The following is a 22,432-nucleotide window of genomic DNA, read 5'->3' on the forward strand; positions in this document are numbered from 1 at the left end:
CACACACACACACACACACACATACACACACACACCTTTCCACTTGCTACCCCTCAGTCGGCCATCTCTTCATCCCTCCTCTCCTCTGTACGGCACCGACATTTCATTTGCTTTTCTAAAAGTGACAACCCCAGGGAGCGAGGGAGGGATAGTGAAAGACCCCGGTGATGAGTTTTGAGCAGGGCGTGGAGGAGTGCTATTTAAAAGTGCCATGCATCACTGTCAGGGAGTGAGACTGCACACAAACACACACACATACGCACATATGCTCAGACAGACACAGGGAACGCACACGCTCGCACAGAGCAACGCAAAGCAGCCCGGGTGGCAAACTGAAGTTGACCCCCGTTCCATTTCATCAAATGTTCCCTGAATGAGCCACACAGCCTCATCTATTTTGCACGCGCGCCCATACGGAGGCAGTGATCAGCCTAGTGTCTAGCCTGGTTAAATCACAGCTCACTTAAGAGAAAAACCATATCACTTCACTGGGAGACCCACGCACACACACACCTTGCTAGTCCCATTTGTGTTAATGCGGCCCCCTGGTTTTGGGCTTTAGGGCTCATATTCGCCATTATGGAGATGATGGCTTTACGGAGCCCCTCTCACCTCACCTTGCATCGGTCTCGGGGAAAGACAGGGGAGAGTCGAAATGAAGGCTGACACCTCGGCGGGATTTATTTGATTGCGGATGCGAAGCAGTGTCATTCTGGAGAAAGGGAGAATGCAACGGGAGGAGGAGGTGGAGGAGGAGGCCTGGACCCGGAGGCTAAGTGAAAGGAAGAAGAGGAGAAGATGGTGGGGTGAAGGGAAAGAACGACAGAAATAAAGGAAAGGAAAAGAAAGAGATTGGAAGGGAAGGGAGGAGGAGTCGGGGGGAAGCAGAAGTGGCCCTCTTTCCCTTTCGTGAATCAAATCAAATTCCCCTTATCGCACATTATTTGAAGAGGTTATCGGGCGCGGTAATGCGGTTACACGCCGGGCCGCGGCTGAGAGATTTCCTTGTTTACCGATGTTGGCGGGTGTTATAGCTAACCGGCCGGGCGAGCGGGAGAGGGGAGGGGAGAAGAAGGGAGGTGGAAGAGGAGGAAGGGAAGACGAGAGACAAGAGGGTTGTAGGCATAAACACTTGATGCATGTCAGAAAACTCATTTAGGGGAACAACAAGGAGGGGGAATGGAAGTGTGTGCGCGCGCATGTGTGTGTATATACACATAAGGTGAAGACAGTTGTTCAAGGACAGAAAAACAGCCTCTACATGTAGACACTTTGTAATTCCATTTGGGGAATGTGCAAGTGTGCCTGTTGCGGTGTGTTTGTGCGAACGTAGCATACAAACATACTCTGTATATGCCAAGCCATAAATCCGGCCTTCCTGTTTTCTGACTCTTACTGTTGCGCTTAAATCCAGTTTACATGCTCGGTGCTCATTAGCTGATTGTGTGCACCCTTTACAAGTCAATACAATTCCTTGCAGAAGATATAAAAAATAGAAAAGAGTGATCAAGTTCATGGAAAGTCAAACATTTTGGTTTCTTTCTAAACTCCTTCATAAAGAGGACACGTTTAACCCAAAAATCTGTAAGTTTTTATAAAAGTGCATTTCTTACTGCCATGTGCCATCAAGGCAAGCTATAAGAAGCGCATAGAAAATGGGAAGGGTTCAGTGTACACCAATCTCCTACTTCCTTAGAGGCCGCCATGTTGGGCGAGATAAAGGCAGACAGATGACACGCAATCCAGGTCATTAAATGGGATTTGGAGCCACAGTTTTGTGAGTACATGCTTTGCCTCTTAGCCCATTGAGCCATGAGGACACCCCAAATGGTGTTTTATCTCTGGTCCCATTGAGAGAGAGTATTGAGCTGACAATCCCTGTCCTCTCTGGAGGTGGCCTTTTACCTCAGCTCATTGTAGTCTGAGACTGGGAGCCTGTGCTATCTAGCATCTATTGATTCCCACTTCATCTGGACCAAAGCAAGGAAGAGGGAGACAGGGTAGCACCAAGAGACTGAAGAGAGAGGAGAAAAAGTTTTTATTTTACAAAGAAGAAGAAGAAGAACGCCAGTTGAAGTAACGTTTTCATCATTTCGTGATGACTAATGATTTACCAATTTTCAGCAGCTTTTGGCTGCGCAGCCTCTGAAGTCTGAGATTTTTGAAAATAAGGATCACTCATATTTATTAGTGCACAATAAATATGAAAAGGGATATGAGGAAGAAAAGGAAGAAAGGAAGAAAAAGCAGTGTTGCAAATGGGGAAAATGAACATGTAGAGTTAGGAAAGCAGAAAGTAAGGCTATTAGGATGAAAGTGAAACAAAAGGAAAGGAAGGGATGACAAAGAAAAGAAGATCCCTCCTCTTTGCTCTCCACTCTTCCACATGATCTGGCTCTCTCCTCCTCAACATCTGCTGTCTGTAATTGCCTGTCGAGTTGTGTTTGTATGTGCGGCTCCTCTCATTATTTGAAAAGCCTAATCAAGGACGTATTTTGGGGTGATCATTGATTAAATTTAACATCGTTTCTGTTTTTTGAAAAAATAAAAATAAAACAGCCTTATGGTTATCTTTACAATTTTCAGTCATTCCAATGACAGATTCACAAAGCTGAACTAGGAATTAGCTACTCAATTTGTCGTGTTAGACCAGCATAAGTGTCGTGTCAGCAGTACAGCAGTCAGTAAATAAATCAGAAAAGTCAGAGGATATGCTTCCTGCCAGCTCGGTGACTTATTGTTTCGTGAAGCCACTGAGATCTGTTAACTGGCTCAAGTGACAGAGATGAAAGAAGGGAAAGTGGTGACAGGAGGAAATAAGGAAGAAGAGGAAAAGAGAGAGATAGTGATCTGGAAAGGAGAAGGAGTAAGTAAAGACAGATGGAGGGACTGGGAGAAGGAGAAAGAAGGAAAAGGAAGTCAGACAAAGAGAGATAAGACGATCCATCTTGGCACATTTTGTAGGGTGGGAGGGTTCAGGCCTATATTCCATCATGGCTGTCAAGGAGACGCACACCTTCTCTTGGCTCTCCTGCTCCATCCATCCATCCATCCCCTCGTTTGGGCAGCCGACCAGTGCTTCACTGAGGAGTCTCAACACTAAAAAGTCCTGTCAGTCCTATTTCCTTGTTATTGTCCGACCGTCTTCTCGCTCCAACCCCCCCTCCATCTTCTGCAGCTCTGGTGCCTTCCCCGTGCTACCCAAGATTAAACGCTCCCTCGTCGCGCCGCAGGGGGAGTGTGTGTGTTTTGAGTGTGTGAAGTCTAAAGCGGGACATGCGGATACACACATGTGTTTGCGTGTCGCCCCAACATTAATCATCTTTAAGGGGCTGACAAGCAGGGTGTGCGACATCGCATCACATCAGTACCACCCCACCCCCCCATCCCTCCCAACCCTGCTTCTCCTCCTCTTCCTCCTTCGAGGGATTTTTCTGTCCGTTCGGCTCTCCCCATCGCTCACTTCCCTCGGGGAGCACTTGACAGGGAGAGGGGAAAAATAAGAGGAAGGGAAAAGAGAAAGTACATGGGAAGTAAAAATGACAGGAAAGGAGGAAACACCACAACAGCAAACAAGTTTAAAAAAAGAAAAGAAAGAGATGAAGAGTGAAAGTTTTGACAAGACTTTTAGGGCAAATAAACATTGCATGGCATTACATTTGGATTAATTGGGGGCCCGTTTTTGACTGAAAGATGTTTCATTTGCTAATTTTGCAAGTTTTATGTTATAATTTTCATATGGAGACACACTTGTTGCTGATATATTTAATATTTTTTAGCTTTAAAAAAAATCTGACTTTTAAAAAAATGCAAAGTTTCCCTTCAGTGTTTGATTGAATGCTTTGTGTTGCAGGATTTATGAAATTATCTATTTATTTTCACATATTGGGGCTGATTTTATATTGTGGTCTACGTTTAGTGCTGCTTTTATGTTTTTGGTGACAGCAGTTCCCATCTCTGTTGGTGCTAAAAGCTGTTAGCTGTATTTATTCCATCACATCAGAGAAAGTCAAATTTGCATGTCTTAGGAATATGTTTGGTGTTAATGTGCTGGCTCATATTTTCTGTAAAAAAAAAAAAAAAAGTTTGAATTCAAACCACTTCACACAACCCAATCATTCCTCCACTTTAGTATGTTTTCCTCTTATTCATTGTTGCTTTTCTGTTGTCGTAAATGTGCAGCTACATGTCTTTATCATCAGTCTGCCAGTACAAAAATAACCTCATTCACAGAGAATCTTTCAAACTTCAAAAGAAAATCACCTCTTATTGAAATGCACAAAGTAAACTTTCACCATGCAAAACAAGCGTTTGCACTTTTTTTTTGGACTCAACAATAATCAAGCATATGTTTGTGTGCGCGTCCGCGACCTCCAGGAGTGCGTTTGTCTGCAGAATAGAAAGCGGCCCCATCGGCTGCAGAGGGGGATTGGATCTGTTCTTTGTTTGCTGTGGCGGATGGCGGACGGCTTCAGCATGACTCAAATTATCTTGTCAAAGCAATAAAGGGGAGAGAGGAGGTGTGCAGGGGCTGAGAGGGGGGCTAAAAAGGAGATGAAGAAACAAGGAGAGAAAGGGAAAAATCAGAAAGGAGAGGGGTAGTAAGGGAGAGAGAAAGGAAGAAATGAAAATAAAGAAGATGAAAAAGAAAGGAAGAAAGAAAAAGCAAAGAAAGGATTGTAGGGAGAATCAGAATGCAAAAAGAGAAGGAAACATGTAAAAAAGAGATAGAAAAAGAGAGAAAGAAGGTAATCGATTACCTATTTTTCAAAGTCACTTAACGTGTCCAGTGCTGTGGGCTGTGTTAAGCAGCAGTGCAGGAGAATGGGAGGCTAGTATGCATGCACACGCTCTGAGAAAAGAAGGGCAGCGGCAGAGGTGGGTTGTGGAGGGGGGGCGTTTGTGCGTGCTTTCCGTTACTAATTGTAACATGAGTCCTTTTGCAGGAAACTGTGAGCAAGGATAAATGCCCCCCAAGGGCTGCATGTGTATGTATAGGAGTGTGTGTATGTAATGTTTGTGCATTAAAAAGAAAAGAAAAAGAAAACGGTTCACTAAAGACAAGGCAGACAGGGAGTCCCCCCGTACCTGGTCCCCTTGTTGCCGTGGTGACAAGCGGTCTAAACGGGATGTCCTGGCTGAGGCGGGGCCTATTGTTTGCGGGCTAAAAAAAGAACTATTTGATTGGCTATCCAGGAAATCAGGAAGTGTCCTCCAACTCTAAGCACTGATATGATTTCAATAGATGGTATTTTTAGCCAGGTTAGACAGACAAAGCACAAACACAAAAATGCATACGTTCCAACACGTACGCAGTGCTCGACACAATAACACATACACACAGAGAAACAGGTGTGGCCCCACCCTATGCCCTGCTGATCAAGGACAATGAAGTGAGGTAGTGTTGGCAGACTCTATACAGCATTATCTCATCCATGGCAGACACTTCTTTAACTCCCCTTCTAACACCACCTCCCGCTTTGACCCCAGAGCAACATTACACAATGGATACTGTAGAGCACTCTAGTCCGCTTTTGTAAGCGTGTAATCCAGAAATGTATACTGTGATGCTTGCTGAGGATGCTGGCTCCTTAAACCCATTTTCTTGCTTTTACCCTGAAACTTCTGCTTCACTGCCGCATGACAAAGTCTGTCAATACCATGCAAAGAGATTTATGTAGGGAATTTATGCAAGGTCACCACATGCTCTAGCATCTTGTCAATCACAATGTGGCCGTGTCCTAAAGCATACCCTGCATGTTTTTACTGTATGGAAACATATTTTTGTGAAGTGACCATTTTGACTTAAATAAGGTTTGACGTGAGTGACTGAAACAATGATCTAGGAAAATGCCAACTGAAGTTGTAGATGGAGTGAGTAGTAGGGTTTGCGATAGGACCCATTTTTGCACTCATAGAAGTTGCCCCCTGCTGGCCATTGTAAAACTACATTTTTAAGGTACTTCCACACTAGCTTCATTTGTACTCGATGGGATTCTGCAGTAATAAAACAACAGTAATAAAAAATAATATTTGAGGTGCATTCTGATACCATATATTTAAACACACTCAACATGTAAGGTTTGTGCATGAAAAAAGAAATGGTTGGGTGCTTATATCTCTTATGCTGATATTCTTGTCACTGTGTGTTTCTCTTCGTTGGTGTCTCCAGGTAAAAAGAAGATGTCCCTGTATGACAGCCAGGCTCCAGTCTGTCCCATCTGCCAGGTGTTGCTCAGGCCTGGAGAGCTACAGGAACACATGGAGACAGAGATAGAGAGGCTAGCCACCATCTGCCTCAGGTAGGACTGAGCTCTCTCCTTAACAGAGTCAAATATTTATTATAAGCGTTACTTTAATGATCTGTAGGTATGTATATATGTCTTTATATACCCTGTTTGGGTCAGTCTCAATGAAACTGTGCACGAACATGTTACACAAACTATTAACATCTATATGTTTAAAGCTAAGTTTAACTTACAATAACGGACACGGTTGAATGAAGGTATAATGAATCCTGTAATCTTGAAATGGAAACATTGTCCTGGGTATGAAATAACAAATTGGGATGTCTCATAATTTCATTAAATTAAATAACATGAATCATATTACCAGGATATATTGGTTGATACAGAGTAATTTTGAAGGATTATTACCGCCTGTATTTCAACTCAGATTTTATGTCCAGCTCGCTGACCTATTTTTTTATTCTGAACAAAGATTTTGATATCATAAATCTGCATAAAAGGCAGGAGCACGCTGTCAATGCAAAGCTAAGTGTTTCCTACAGGGATTAGGATTCAAACCCGTGACCTCAAGTTCACTTCTGCCCCCTTTTTTTCCCCACACGGCAGTTGCACGAGCTGTTTTACGATGGACAAATCAACTCCGAGCCCTTGTAACGATGGAACACAACCATTAGGACCCATATTTCACCTTGACCACGCGTCGGGTTTTGTGTGTGCACCTACGTCTGTGGTTGTGACCCGGTGTCCACCTAAGCGGCCCAGTTTTATGATAGTACCCATTAACCTGAAGGAAAAGGGCAACAGATAGCGTCACCCCAAGTGGAAATCACACTTCATTTACCCACCGTTTACACTGTGCGCACCCCTCCTCTTGTCTCTCCCTGTCCAAACACTATACCACTTGTTTCTTCTCTTCCATTTATTTGCAATCATTTATTTATTTGATTTTTTTCAATCTCTTTCTATAAATCTTGTTTTTCCCCTTTGCTTAATAGGCCTTTACTGTTCTTTTTTCTCACATCTCATCTATGTTTCATTAGTTATTTCTTCATGATCTTTTGATTTTTAAGTCAGTTCCAGTCATTTAAGACCAAAGCAATGGCCTAACTTCCGGAATAAGTCAATTTGTATATATTTTATATAGCTATGAGCTTTCTATTGTAACCCAACAATACTACAGAGAAAACCCCAACAATCAAACAACCCCCGTTGAGTAAGCTGACAGCTGGAAGTAAAAACTGCCTTTTAACGGGAAGAAACCTCCAACAGAACCAGGCTCAGGGAGGGGCATATGTATGGAAAATAGGACAGTGCAGGAGAAACCGATGGACAGAGATGGATTGCCTGCCAAAAAAGAAAAATGAATCAAACAAATAATAGAAAACAAAGAAAATGTAAATGTATAATTATGAAGAGCATATATGTATGGAAAAGAATGGAGGAAATGAGCAAACTGAGCATCAGCCAGGCATTATTGGACAAATAGCCAAATCTTGTTTTATTTTCTGAGCTATCAGCCACATCTCAAGGCTTTAATCCGTGGATAGAATTGGTTCAGTTGTCATCCAGAAAGCCAGGAGATGTGGCTGGGAGCTCTGGGGAAACGTGGGAGCCATGCATCATCTAATAATATGGCAAGGTGTCTGTGTGTGTTTTAATAATTAATAAAGGTTAGTAGTTTGTCCTTCCTTCTGGCAGTGTGGGATGCTAGCCCTGGGAAGCCTAGTTCCGATGTCCACTCTCTGTCTCTCTCTCTCACACACATACACAGTTATTTAAGGAAATAGCATCATCCCGGCCTGAGAAGGGATGGTGGCTAATGTCACAGCTGGCTGATTTGCCTACTTGCCATTAGATCCATACGTACACCACAGAAAAAGGGAACAAGAAGAAGCAAGAACGGAGATGTTGAAGATATTTTGTAAAAAGGACTTCCTCTGTATCTGTGAGTGATCTAAAGAAATGTGAACAGGAGATAAAACCTAAAGGGTTGTGTGCATTATATCACAAAACTAACCCGCCAATTCTAAATGGCACACCCACCCACCGTGTCTCCTTCTCTCTGGCTCTCTGCATGGGAGCTGCCATTATTGGAAGTGACAGTGGGAATTTGGTCCAATTTGTGGTAAATGTGCCTTTAATGACGAGCAGCGCTTGCTGAATGAAAGAACTGTGGGTATGGAAACGAAGGTGTGTGTGTGTCTGTGTGTCTGTGTGTGTGTGTTTAAGAATCATGTGTTTCTACTTGTTTTGCCCTTCTGTCCTAGTTGCTCTTGCTTCATGTAAATGTACAAGTGTTTGATTGCAACTGTCAGTCCGTGTCCTCTCTTCTGACTGCGAGCTCTGTCACTTGTTCATAGGACATGGCTTTTCATGTTTAGTCATCGAAATCACACACACACACACACACACACACACACACACACACACACACACACACACACACACACACACACACACACAGTTTGGCAAATGGAAATCTATCATGCCCTGTACATGTCAGGTGGCTTGGGGCAGGCAAAGTAATCTACATACCCCATCGCCCCCCTCCTCACCTCTGCTCCTCTTCTTCTCCCTCCTCCTCTATAATCAATTTGCCTCCACTCAAGCCCCCACCTCTCCACCAGATGACACAAAAAGGCAAAAAGCAATCAGTACCTTGAGTTTAGTGCCATCCCTACATTCTTCCATTCTTCCCTCCATCTCCATCCACCAAGAAACGACTTATTCATCTTTAGTTGGTTCTCTCTCTTTGCCCCCTCTGGTTGGGAGTGGAGGTGTGAGGCCGTCACTACAATTCAGTAGCACTGTGTACGACCAATGCAGATTTAACCAGGATGGAGGTGAGTGGGCAGATTTAGTTAATTGAATTCCATCAAATTACTGTTCAAACCAAATTCAACAGGCACTGCTAGCACTAAAAAATAGGATAAATATACAATCCTGTTGTTGATACTTACAGTCTGAGTAATGTGAAATACTCCACAGTAGTTGCATAGTGAGATCAAGGGATACTTTAAACAATTACAGCAGTCTGAGATTGCATATCTGTGACACAGCTGGAAATCGCCACTATTGCATACACAAATTATTAAATCTCTGGAAGGATATCTGGATCTGAATAGTTTCATATATTGTGTTGAAAACTTGACAGTGATTTTCTTATCTCAAACTATATATAAGTAAATAGTTAATTCCAAATTTTGCCTTGTTTCTTACAATCTTTTATTAAAAAAAAATCCAGATTCAGATCTGGAGCACTTCCAAAGCTGAATATAATAATAATAATAATAATAATAATAATAATAATAATAATAATAATAATAATAATAATAATAAGCTTTATTTTAATAGTATTTTTTATAAAGCAGAGTTTATAAAGTGATTTGGCAAGCAGGCGGAAGCAAAAGCAACCAGAAAGCCAAACATTAAAGTCACACCCAGCCCTGATGAGTAAAATTCTGCAAACAAATGTGCCAAGCAATTCGCATTACTCCTTTGGCAGAGTTACTTACTTACATGCAGAGCAATAAGATGACCTTCAAGTGTAAATGGACTGTGTTTACCAGGGTGCAAGGGACTTAAATAAGACACTTTTGAGTTGCTTGTATGAACAGCATCGACAACAGCAAATCTTCTAGCTTTATCTCTAAAATATTGACTCAGGAAGGTGTAACAGCCTCCAGAGTTCTTGAAGTGTCCCCTTAATATTTGTGAAAAGAGCTTCAGCACAAGAAATGATTGCAAAATAAATAACAATAGTAACTTAAATATTAGTGTATGTAATGGTTATTATGTGTACCTTTGCATAACATAAAATTCACAAAGACAAACCGTCTATACAGAAATCAACTTTTTAGACCCTGTTAAAAATGATGATGAACTAAAAATGTAATAATTAGAATGTTTTAATATAATGGATCAAATTTCCACAGCTATTTCTAGATTTGATACATAACCCTGTACATTTTATACATATCTTCCTACAATTTTTAAATTTTTCTATACATATTCTGTACATTGTTACCTATGCACAATTCGGCTGCTTATGTTTATAGGACCACCTTCTGTCTTCCTTTTATATTTAATTTTTTCCTTGCTGCAAGAGCTCTGTAACACTGAAATTTCTCATCTGTGGGACAATAAAGGTTTATTCTATTCCAGTTTTATTTTATTGTGGATGGTAAATGACAAAATGTTACTTTTGACCTGCAAATTTTAATATCCATCTGATACCAAGTAATCATCGGGCCTACGTTACCAATACCAATATATTTAACCATAAGTCAGCTTATGCAGGGAAGAACAGTGTGACAAGACTCATTAATTTGTAATTTCTGAACACATTTTAATGACCACTAAATCACTCCGAGTTTTAATTTCCACAATAATTTGTTAACAAAACAAAACACGCCTTTCAGCTTTTCATGCATTTTGAAACTGTTGTTTTTTTCTGTTTTTTTAAAGAACTGAAATGTAAATGTGCCTGTCTCTAAAGGACTTTGTGTCAGCATTTGTTGTTTTTTAAAATACATGGTTGAGTATATAGTTTCATTTCCCCAAAAACCCTGAAAACCGATTTATCGCCATTGTTTGGACTAAATATTAAACTTACAGGCTATAAACACAATATCAATCCTATCATGCTGGTATCAATCTGATACCATTACCAGCGTTTGTATCGATACTATTGTGCTAGTATCGGTCAGCACTGATAATATTTATATATATTTGGATCAATCTACCTACCTCTGCAAAAAGCTATAAAAACTATTTGTGTGAGGCACCGACATGCCCTTACCTCTCCTACACGTGCCTCATTAGCAACACATTTTAAATCGCATCTGTCATTCATCCTTGCCTCCTTTTTCCTACTTGCTTGGTGTGTTTGTTTCACTTTGCTTTGCTGCTCATTTCCTCACTCTTCTCCTCGCTTTGACATGGCAGCCAGCTGGAATTTCCAGCCCTATAACCCTCGCTATCAAAAATTCATAGAACTGGGCACGCAGATGTGTGCAAAGCGCTGAGAAGAAGCGGCAGCACACCAACTCTCCCATCACTCCCTCTCTTCCTTTCTCTAGTTTTCTGTCTCCTTTCATCTTTCCCTCGCACGATGTCTCTCTTTATGTTGCCCGCTCGTTCTCTCTCACCACATTTCTCTCACCTCACATTTCATCCCCCCCAGCTACCCCAACTCCTCTTTCATCTCTCTATCACCCCCTCTGTCACCGTGGCAATTTTCTCCCATCGTGGCAGGCATGCAACTGCTGTCCTCTCTCGCTCTCTTCCCCTCTCTCTGTCTCCCTCCTTCTCTTGTCGCTGTTTGACACTGTCAACAAGCAGGTAGAGTTGGCTGTTATTGTTGATGCCTCTGCAGAGGTTCCAGGTAATGAATAAAAGAGCGATAGAGGGAGAAGGAGAGAGAGATGACAGAGACAAAGATAGAAAAGGGGGTAAGAAAGGTGTGTGTTTGTGAGTGTGCTGGTGGTGGGGTGTTGGCAGATTCCCCTGCATTACACGGCAGCTTGACTGTGTCACCCATGTTTATTCTCTTTGTTGGCGGAGTTGTGGCCTGCTGTTCTGTGGTTACACACACAGTTGCAAAACAACATGCAGGTGCATATGCACATCCACAGGTAATGGCAGGTTTCTACATACAGATTCACCATCAACAGAGACATAGAATATATACATAAGCAAACACCCATCCTGCACACCGAAACACAAGCATACTTTCTAGGTATGCAACTAAGTCATCTCCGAACAAAAATAATCAGACATGACAGAAAATAACAACTAATAACTAACTACTCACTAACCCTATTTCTTTTCTTGTGACATTGTATAGCACAAATATAAGTAAATTGGAGTACATTTCAAGTTCAAATCCTTGCATTGTTGTATTTTAGTTTAATTATATACACTGCTAAAAAAAACAACAACTAGGAAGACTCATCAGATCTCAATGGGAAAAAATCAGGATGGATATATCCATACTGATATGGACTGGATAATGTGCCAGGAACCAAAGGATGACACATTATTTGATGGAGTTGGAAATGATCAACCTACAGAGAACGACACCTCAAAAATCTAAGAGAAAAACTGAGTTTGCTGAAATTTAATTTCAGCAACTCAAAGTGATATTCCTTGGTTTGCATGGCCTCCACATGCTTTTATACATGAATCACAACCTGTAAGGGTCTGACAGTGCTCATCCTGTTCCTGCTTGCATAAAGGAGCAGATACCAGCCCTGCTGGTGAGGTTAGGGAACTCAAGGATGCAAATGTTTCCAATCACAGAAGCCTCCCACAAAGAGCTCTGTTGAAGCATAGACTGTATGTAGAAGATGTAAATGGCCTCTGAGGCATCACCAATTGTTTAGCAGCATTCTGTTGCTAAAGCCTTAATCTGAGTGCCATTTTTGGTGTTCAATGTGATCTGGCTGAGAAACCAGGAGTAACTGCACAATTATCAACTAGAGGCTTGTCGATCACCTGATTGAATATGTTTTAGGACTTACGTTTACAAAACATCACAACATAACGATGTATTCAGTATGAACTGAAACTCCCAACTGAGGCCATAATCTCATCAGGAAAGAGCAAAAGAGCTGAAACACAGAAAGCAGGCTGAAACACACTTTTTTATGTGTGTCGGATCAATATAATTCAAGGAATCTTGTTTTAATTTGATTGAAAAATGGAAAAAAAAAATGAAAAAAAAGCCTGGTTTATGTGGTTTACACATAAACCAGGCTTTATGTGTAAAGTTAGCCGGGTTCCTCTTTAGATACGCTGACAGTGATACACCAAGTGCTGCTGTGCACAGAATCATTTTTTAGGATGTATATAAAAAAGAACTACACCCTGCTTCACACGTCCTTTATAGGAACAAATACTTCCACTGCACTTTGACACGTCCATCACCCTCCCCACTCCTAGCTTCCTCTGTGCAGCTCTGCATCATATTTCACCGCTCTTATATTGCCCTTGTCTTGCTCTTACTCCTCCTTGTGCATCACTTTGTAAATTCTTCACTTCAGATAAGTGACATATAAATAAGGCTTCTTATTCTTATTACCCACCCATCCATCCATTGAAAAAGGAAATTCCTTGTCTACCAGGGCATGCTGTCAGATTAGAGGTTGTGCTCAATTCAGTTTTAGGCTCCCTTCCCTTTGTGGTCTGCCACCGTCTGTTTGAATCTGTTCGTGTGTGTGTGTCCAAGAGGGTCTGGTGAGCTAACAGGGTCTCAAAGCAAACATGACAATCCTGTCTCGCTTCGTCAACGTCAGGCTTGTCGCAAGGATTTGTGAAGCTCGGAGAAATTTATCTCTGTGTTTGGGTGAAAGTCTGAGAGACAGAGGATGGCAGAGGCAGCAGATGGGCGAGAATGATGGGGAAGGTAGACAACGAGGCGGGGGAAGAAGAGAAGAAAAAGTGGGCAATAAAAAACAAAATGAGAAAAATCAATTGAGAGCAGAGGGGTCCGTAAATGTGAGGGGGGATCAAAATAAAGTAATGTGTCTGTATTTGAAGAATAAAAGCATTTATTTGGTATGCAACTAACCCCAGCTTTGGGCACCTTTGTCCTTATAATATTTATTTGCTGACAAGTCAAACCACTGTTAATCATCTTATTGCCTGCTTCTGTGTATGAACATGATGAGTGAAAGCAGCCAAGTGAACTGAGTGTGCTGCTGCATTTATCAGTCATCATAAAGGGTCGATGAGAATAGAAGAGTGACGGATGAAAGTGAATGAAAACATTATCAAGAGTCTGATAAACTGATTTGCAAGTGAGTCGCAGGTGAAATTCACAGATATTAGTTGTGTGTTAGTGTGTGCAGGGAGTCAGAACGTAACCAGAATCCACTCAGGATCACAGTATGTCATGTGATCTCACTGATTTCCTTTTTCTCTTCTTTCTCTGCAGCAGTAAGAACCCGTCACCCAAGGATGGAGCGGCCACTCCAGGAACCCCCAAGGTGAGCCCACGCTCAGTGTTTAAAGCAACACTGTGTACTGTGTGTAGGAGATAATAAATTTTATTTAGATAGAAACATATACATTTTCATGTAAGCTAAAAACAAGAGGAAGATGCAGGATTAGACAAGGTTAGATTTCAAAGTATTATACCTACTTTTCAGTAGTGCAGTGTACTTTCTTTACCATCCAGCTACCAGAGTTGTTACTCAGTTTCTGTTCCTCTCTGCTGCACTAAGGGGAAATCAGCTGGACTGTCTTACATCTTATACAAACCAGCGCCAGTCTCCCTTGTCTAACGGGCAGCAGGACCAGGAGGCACTGTACTGTGATTGTTCCAATTAGAGAGACAGAGAGAGAATGCAAGCAGAAAAAAAGACAGAAGAGATCAAACTGCAAGAAGACGAATTTATGATCCCATCAGGAAGCCTTTTCTTACTGTTTCTGTGTCTTCATCTGGCTGAGGCCTCTTTTAAAAGACTTCTGACATCTCGTATTGTCAAAAGACCCAATATAATACTCCGACTCTACTCACAACATGTGAGCGCTGTAATGACTATACAGTTCAGCTCAATTCAATTTTACTTAAATGGCACCATATCACAACAACAGTACCCTCAAGGTGCTTTATATTGTAAGGTAAAGATATTGTAAGGTAAAGACGCTGCAATAATACAGGGAAAGTACCAGCAATCAGACGACTCCCTCTGAGTAAGCACTTGGCGATAGTGAGAAGAAAAAACTCCATTTTAACAGGAAGAACCCTCCAGCAGAACCAGGCTCATGGAGGGGCGGCCATCTGCCATGTCTGTACCATATGTAGGAGAAGAAAAGGAAAAATTTTTTTTCTCATATCGGAGAAATCATCCAAACTGCCTGATTGTGGCACTGTGTTTATTGTTGTGGCTTGGCAGGGGTTATGCAGGTTTGCATTAAACAAATTATAGTGGATTACTGTATTCACCCTGTCCGTATAAGCCAGTGTCCAATGTACTGCTGAAATATTGGTTTCCAGACCTTTATAGTGTGAACTCTCCTATTAACAGGGTGTCAACAGTTTATAAAAGTAGGATATATTAATTCATCCTTCATCGTTATTTTAACAGGCGTTTGGTGCTCTGGTAAATCATTTATGTCGGTCTGCGGTGTATTCTGGATTTGTGTTCCCTAAAGATCCCTAAAGTCATCAAGTTCCTTCATTATCTCCACATTTGTTTTAGCCGCTGACTAAATACCAGGTCAAAGTCTTATAGGCCACTGCAGGAAGATGTGCACTTGGATTGCAAAAGAATATACAATTCAGGTTATTCGCTTTCATTCCCTTACACCTTTGGGTGCTGACCCGGGCTTAGAGCAGTGCTCGCAGCACTGTGGGTGGGCTTGTACTTGAGAGAGGCAGACAATGCCGGGTTGAGGGGTGAGTGCTGGCCTTCTCTTCCAGCCGTGACTGCGCATCACACTGATGTTGTTTAGTATTCAGCTGCAGGCCACGGAGAATGGAGAAGGCCAGTCTGAAGCACACGGGCCTGTTGTTGTCGTTCCCAGCTTGGTATGCATCACCCAGCTGCGTTAAACCGGAGATTAACCCCGACACATCTACTCATGTGGTACTGTGCCCACTTGCTAAGCTAAAGTGAGGGGGAAATGTGAGATATGTGTCGGACCGGACATAAATTTGTGAGATGCTGCACCACCCAGTGTGCATTTGAGCAAATTTAAGTCCTTTTCCCAAACAAATAAATAAATATGTTATCATTTACACAATGCATGTTTCTGACATTCTGACATTTCCAGTGACTCACCTAACTGTAGCCTTAAGCACAACTTTTGTTAGGAACAGACCTTTTTTTTTACGTGTTGATTTAATTGGTTGGTTTAAAAGACCAGATTTTCAGGGAGATCTTCATTCATAATTTCTGTATAGAATACCGTTAAATGTCATATTGTAATGATAAAACTTAAGCATATTCCCAGAAGGCCTCAGGTAAATGATTCCTGACCTTTTAAAACCTGGATAAAAGAAGAAAAGACCACACACACACACACACAAGCATAAAAGCACCATGCATAATGTCCAATTTACTGTGGCAGCACTGGAGGTTGGTCATTTCTCACATATTATTATTAGATTACTGCTGTCAAGCACTTAAGCCTCTGCTCTGCCCCTTTCCACTTGATTAATAGGAGACGACTGTAAATACAAATATTTCATAGCTGCCTTGTAAAATAAGGCACAGGAACACATGAAAAAACAAGTACACACACACACACACACACACACACACACAGAGCTACGACTCTGTCAGAGCTAAGCCTTGTAAAAAAGTGATATTGCTTTTTTTCCCCCTTCTACCATTCACTCTTTTCCACATCTTTCTTTTACCTTCCTGTTCCTCATTCCTCAGTGGAATTCCCTGGACTCTTTTTACCACAGAGTGGGTTAGAAGAGGATATTGTTTTATATGTGTGTGTCTATTCCAGGGAAAGAGAGAGCATGTGAGCAAAGTGTTGTGGGACAGATTTATGGACAGGCAGCATCCCGTAATGTCAGACAGTTAAACTCCTCCTTTTCGGATATTTACCCTTCCCTCGCCTTCCCCCCTTCTCCCAATCCTCTCTTTCCAATCTCTCATTCTTCCCTAACTCCTCTTAACGTCCCATAAACATTAACTCTAATCAGTGGAAGGGATTTTATAGACAAAGTCAGGCGGGTTACAGTCGTCATCAATGACATGTCGCTCTCAGCATTTGTGGCAATAACACTCTTGAAATTTTCCAAGGGTAAAGATTCACTCTGGCTTCTTTTCCTTTTCCTGTCTAACAGATGTGTTGCAATAGTGACATGAATTTCAGAATGTAATGTTTTACTTCTTCTTCTTTCACAGTCAGCAGTAGTAGTTTTGAACCGAGCACGTTAAACTGAGTCAGGCTGTGCTACATCTGCACTTTATCTGCTTTCATAGAGACAAAAGCGTCTTTGCGTACCTGCTGATGCTTCAGGTCTTTTCAGGTCTCACACCTATGAAACTTCACCTTTTCTCCTACAAATTATTTCATTGCTTCTACTTTTAATTGACTTCAGTTTATACACTTGAACTGCTTTCTGTCACTGGAACTCACACTTTCAGCTCAATTTGTCAGCTACACTGAGTGCTTGAACCTCAGCTGAATATTCAGCTTAGTTCAGTGATTTCATTTTAACTGCTTCTGCTAATGAACTTCTTCCACTTTTTATATTCTGATTGTCATGTCAACTCCAATTTCAGAGTGTCGGCATAAATTGCCCAGAGCTCACAACCACTCAAATAAATTCACTTCACCCCCGGCATGCTTGAGTGTTAGCTCTACAACAGTGAAATTATATACTTTATATCCTGAGGTCTGAATTTATCGTGGAACAGCGTTACTCTTGTGTTTATCGATTTTTCCCATGCAGCAGCTGTCAACCAAGGACAAGTTCGGTGCTCATGGTGCTTATGGTCCCAGAGGCAGTAACGTAGAAAGATCATCTGCATAGAAAAGACTTTTTTATTCCTCTGTGTCTTTCTAGTCCATGCTGCTGTCGGTGCACATCAAGCGTGAGGGAGAGTCTCCTGTGGTCTCGCCCCTGTCGTCAGAGGATGCCCACCACTCCGACAGATACCAGGTCACACACACATGGGCACACACACACATACACACACACACACACAAACAAGGGCAGCTTGAGAGAGTCATCAGAGTTTCCTGATTGCTATTAATTTAGGATATTTTGGCTTTGTTCAAGTGTAATGCATCCTGTCACACATATGAATGTGTGACATGTAGATGTGTTCATTACAGCTTATCAGCTCCATATCATTGTACAGCATCAAGGCTGTAGGCTAATATATGGAGGGAATTAGTATCAAAATAGAGGTACATGACGTACGCGAAAAAAATGTTTCATTTCAGTTACAAAGGAGTGTTTCGGTATAAACACAAATACCAAGCAATTTAAACACAAGCTCGCTAAATATTAAACTTTTTTTTCTTTGAAAAAATCTTTCTCAAAAACATTTCCTGTGTATGTCTAAAATATTTGTGACATTTATTTCATTATACAGATTAAAAGTGTGTGCAGATGGCTCATGTATTTGCTCCATACAGATTCACAAAGGTGTGCTACATTCAAGCACTAGCCGAAAAATCGTGCATCTGGCAATTGTTGCATGATCTGTGATGATTTCATTATGCGGAATTAAAAAGTAAATAGAAAGAATATCATAAACATTTTTAGACAATATTTTGCAAACGAAGCTTTATGAAAGCTTAAATGATCAGATCTTTGAGTCTTAAAGTGTGACTATTTTTTTTTTCATGTATTTGATGATGTTAATAATTTTCCGATTTATCAGCAACTGATAGGTATCAGCATTTATAAATGAAGAAAAGTAGTTGAGATTGCACCAGAGAGTTTGTCCACCAGAGAGTGAACCAGCTGACACGACAACCAGCTGATCCAAGCAGAGCCCAGGAGAGTGCGGATAAATACATAAATAAATAAATAAACAACAATATATGAAACATGTTAGTCGATTCAGTTTCATGTTTTGTGTGTCTGAAAAAAATATCAGCTTTTATGGGAATATGGGATATTGGTATCGCTATCAGTCTTAAAAATCCTTTACTGGTCAGGCTCTAATAGTTCATGTATGAGTGCCCAAAACTGCACAAAAATATTTTTCATTTATATATAATGAGTTATTATGAGCAGACTAATGCTCCTTTCTGACATTTACTTCTATAGGACCCCTGGCCCAGTAGACTCTGTGATGACTGGTTAACAGTGCAGCTGACCCACTGTGACAATATACTGCTTAAAAAATACATAAATAAATAAAGAAGGACCTTAGACCTGAATAAGACAACCCATCAGGGTTTGCGCCACCTCCAGACTCTAATTCTATACTTTCACTGATGTTAGAATTAATTGTAGACAAAAAAAAAGCAAACCACTTTCTCAGCATTTTTTTTTTGTGTGTCTTTATTAACAATCCAGCAAATCAAGTGAATTTCTGTAACTATGACATATCACAGTACAGCTGAACATTATGGCAGATTTGGGTTTTTATGCCTCCTCAGCAGTTAAGTTGACTAACAGGCCAATCTGCTTAAATCTCAAATGTCACCATGACTGCTTTTATCTCTTAAATTCATCAAAGTTTGTTCGAGTAATTCCTCCAGCCATGATGTATCTCAGGGTTAAGTGGGCTTCCCCCCCGACACCATAAAATAAGAACTATTAAGTCCATGCAGACGTAACATCCATACGTTGAGGATGACACAGCTCATAAAGACCTTATAGCAATAAAGGAGATTTTCTCATTAAGTGAAACTGCTGAAATCACCTTATATTATACAAATGATTAAGTCAATGGTGACTCTTTTTAGCACCCTGAAAATAAAGCATAATGGCAGACTTTGCCACCTCCTCTCTGCCTGTCAGGTGGACTCACTCTGCCTCTCCGCTTCTTCTAAAAACCTGACCTATCTGCAGCATTGGCTGAGTGTATCATAATGATACGGTAGCAGAGGCGATGCGCCGCAAGTAGGCCTATAACTCAAGTGTTGGCGGGGAGGGGAGAGAAGCAGCGAGAAGAAGGTGAAGGCCTGGCTGCTTGATGACTCCCGCTGACAGAGTACGGGCTGTCGGTGAGGACTGAACCTCTGCTTGTTCACTGCTGTCCTGTCAAAGAGAGGGTATCCATAACTGCGAGTGCTTTAGTCAGCATACAGTTAAAGACATGCAGGCCATGTGGGTTTGAACCCCAGTAGACCTGAGCCAGACATTCTGCAGGAGACTGAAGTAGACTTGATAGAGAAATCATCACTTATTTAATTTCACAATGCTGTACTTTTATTGCTAAGACTATTATTTTTAATGGAGCAAGGAATTTACTAGAGGCAACATGACCCAGCTAGGACCTCAAAAGTTTCAGGTTCACTCAGATAAATGTACGATTTATCATTTCTCCCACTGATGGCAGTAACCGAGTTTATTCACTCAAGTGCCTTAAATACTTTTAGATGTTGCCTTCACATACAAAAGGGAGATACAGTTCCGTTATTTGAGTTTGCATGTTATAAAAATGTGTATATTATAAAAAAGAAATATCAAAATGTCAATTTATATAATGATAAAAGTTGCAGTGACTCAAGTAATAAAACTGTTAACATCACCTGCCAATGCATCAGTATTAGCACTCTGATAATATAATAAATATCAAATATAGTGGACTGAGGCAGTCAGTAGACCAAGTTGTTACTTTTGACAATTTAATTACATTTGCTAACATTAAAGCCCCTAAGTTTCACTAACTCCAGACTTTAAACACTCTCAAACACTATCTTCACACTTGTCTCACTCTTTTCTAGCAGCTTATATAAAGAAAAGCAGCTGCCTGTCCTTGGCCTGCATGTAAATCACTAACTTTCTCAGTGGGTGAGGCGTAATGAACCTCGTTGCTTCTCCCTAGCGGCCGAGATGCGAAACGACGGGTGACGTTTCCTGACTTCCGTTTCCAGCGCGGTCACATGATCAAAACAAGCCAACATGGCGTCGAACATGAGCAATATTTGCCGAAACGGGCGCCACTTTCAATCCTTTTCCATCCGTGTGAATATGTAGACAGAGCGCTTAGTTTGCACTGATGTTCGGTGTGTGGAGGCTCCGTGTGGCACCTCGCAGACAGAGTTTTAGCGGCTGTACACGGAGCTAGCAGAAAGCTAGCAGGCATGGAGGAAGTGGAAAACAAGAGAGAAGTACGTAGGATTGTTTACAGTGCTCTCAGCATCCAAAGCAATCCCATTATAAGCAGTTATATTAGTGCTTGTAAGCATATTATAATGTTTCCTCATCATCTAATGAATGTTTGCTCTGTCTTTTTTTTCCCCCTCTCTGCTTGCAGACATTTTTACGAGTTCGGGCAAACAGGCAAACGAGATTGAATGGTATGTACACAACTCTTTAGTGATTTAATATTTCTAACTATATATATGATATAACCCTGGATTGATATACTTGACGTGAATGCCCTTATTGAGACTTAATTACAGTGCTGGGACTTCTTATTGGTCCTGAGCAATCATACTGATTTACGTGGATGTTATTATGAGCGTCAAATAAAGTAAAAATTGATCTCATAGCTGTAAAGTCACACAGCTGAATAAAAAGTTAATACAGAAGTGAGTGATGAAATGAAAATGAAAGTAAGTGGTCATAAATAAATGATGACGTGTGTTACTGTAGCAGTGTAACATCAGAAGAGCTGTTCTCTGCTGTGCTGTGTGATATCATCAATTACCTGTTGTTTAATCACTTATGGCAGGTGTGTTCTTTCATTTAAAGGAACTTGTGATATTTTTGTGTATTTTAATTGGCTCTCAAGTTTTTTTCTTTGACTGCCAAGACTAGAGGTGTTCCAGAAGGGGCATCCGGGGATTTTACTGGGATGCTTTTTGCATTAGGAATTTTCCGTGGGCTCTTTGTGTTAAACGCGTCCACTCGGTGTCTTGATAAATGTACTACAGAATGCCTTCTTTCTTTTAATATGCCAAATGCATCTTGTCCCGATGGGGGAAGCTCTTTTCAGCTCTTAAAAGCGTCACTTTGGGCTTTTTATGTTTACCGCTACATTCCCAGAAAGCTGTTAAATGCAACTTAATGCTGCTCTGAGGGAATTTTATGGAATTCTCAAAGACGAAAAAAAGTCATTTCAAAGATTTTTTTTCAAAGCTTGCAACCGGTGCTTTCTGAGCCATGTAACTGGTTACATATGTCCTTAATCTGTTTGCAAAGCACAAGTTAACTATATTTACATTGTTTAAAATAAAATGCATTACATCATCACTAAGATGGAAAGAACGTTTCAGAATGTCCTACTGCTCCACTGAGCAGTGATTCTGGTTTTATAAAACTGATTATCTTTTTGCGTTAGCCATTAAAATTTAAGCACATTAGTATACTAATGAATATATTAGTGGGAAATTTCAGGCACATTATTTGGTCTGGGATCATCAAGGTCACTGAATATTCGTGCTAGCACCGTTGATGGCTGCTGAGGGACTGTGTGGCTGAATAACTCTCCAGATAAGCTGGCTTTGATGGTTGGTTTGTTAGCACTTAGAAAGTAAGCTAGCTTTTACCAACAACTGTTGTTTTCATTCTAGGTAAA

At 41.0% G+C, this 22,432-nt stretch overlaps 1 protein-coding gene across 4 annotated transcripts in view; it reads left to right on the top strand.

Moving 5' to 3' along the window:
• Positions 1–22,432, top strand: part of rnf220a (ring finger protein 220a) — a 162,360-nt gene that overhangs the window by 113,518 nt on the left and 26,410 nt on the right. For all 4 annotated transcript variants that reach the window (XM_042214306.1, XM_042214305.1, XM_042214307.1 and 1 more), the window contains exons 3-6: positions 6,173–6,302; positions 14,188–14,239; positions 17,788–17,883; positions 21,167–21,209. In XM_042214306.1, coding sequence (XP_042070240.1) covers positions 6,173–6,302; positions 14,188–14,239; positions 17,788–17,883; positions 21,167–21,209 — 321 coding nt within the window. The remainder of the gene's footprint in view (positions 1–6,172; positions 6,303–14,187; positions 14,240–17,787; positions 17,884–21,166; positions 21,210–22,432) is intronic.

Source organism: Haplochromis burtoni, unplaced genomic scaffold, assembly GCF_018398535.1.
Source record: "Haplochromis burtoni strain Fernald_Lab_line unplaced genomic scaffold, NCSU_Asbu1 Contig_547, whole genome shotgun sequence".
Classification (NCBI taxonomy): Eukaryota; Metazoa; Chordata; class Actinopteri; order Cichliformes; family Cichlidae; genus Haplochromis; species Haplochromis burtoni.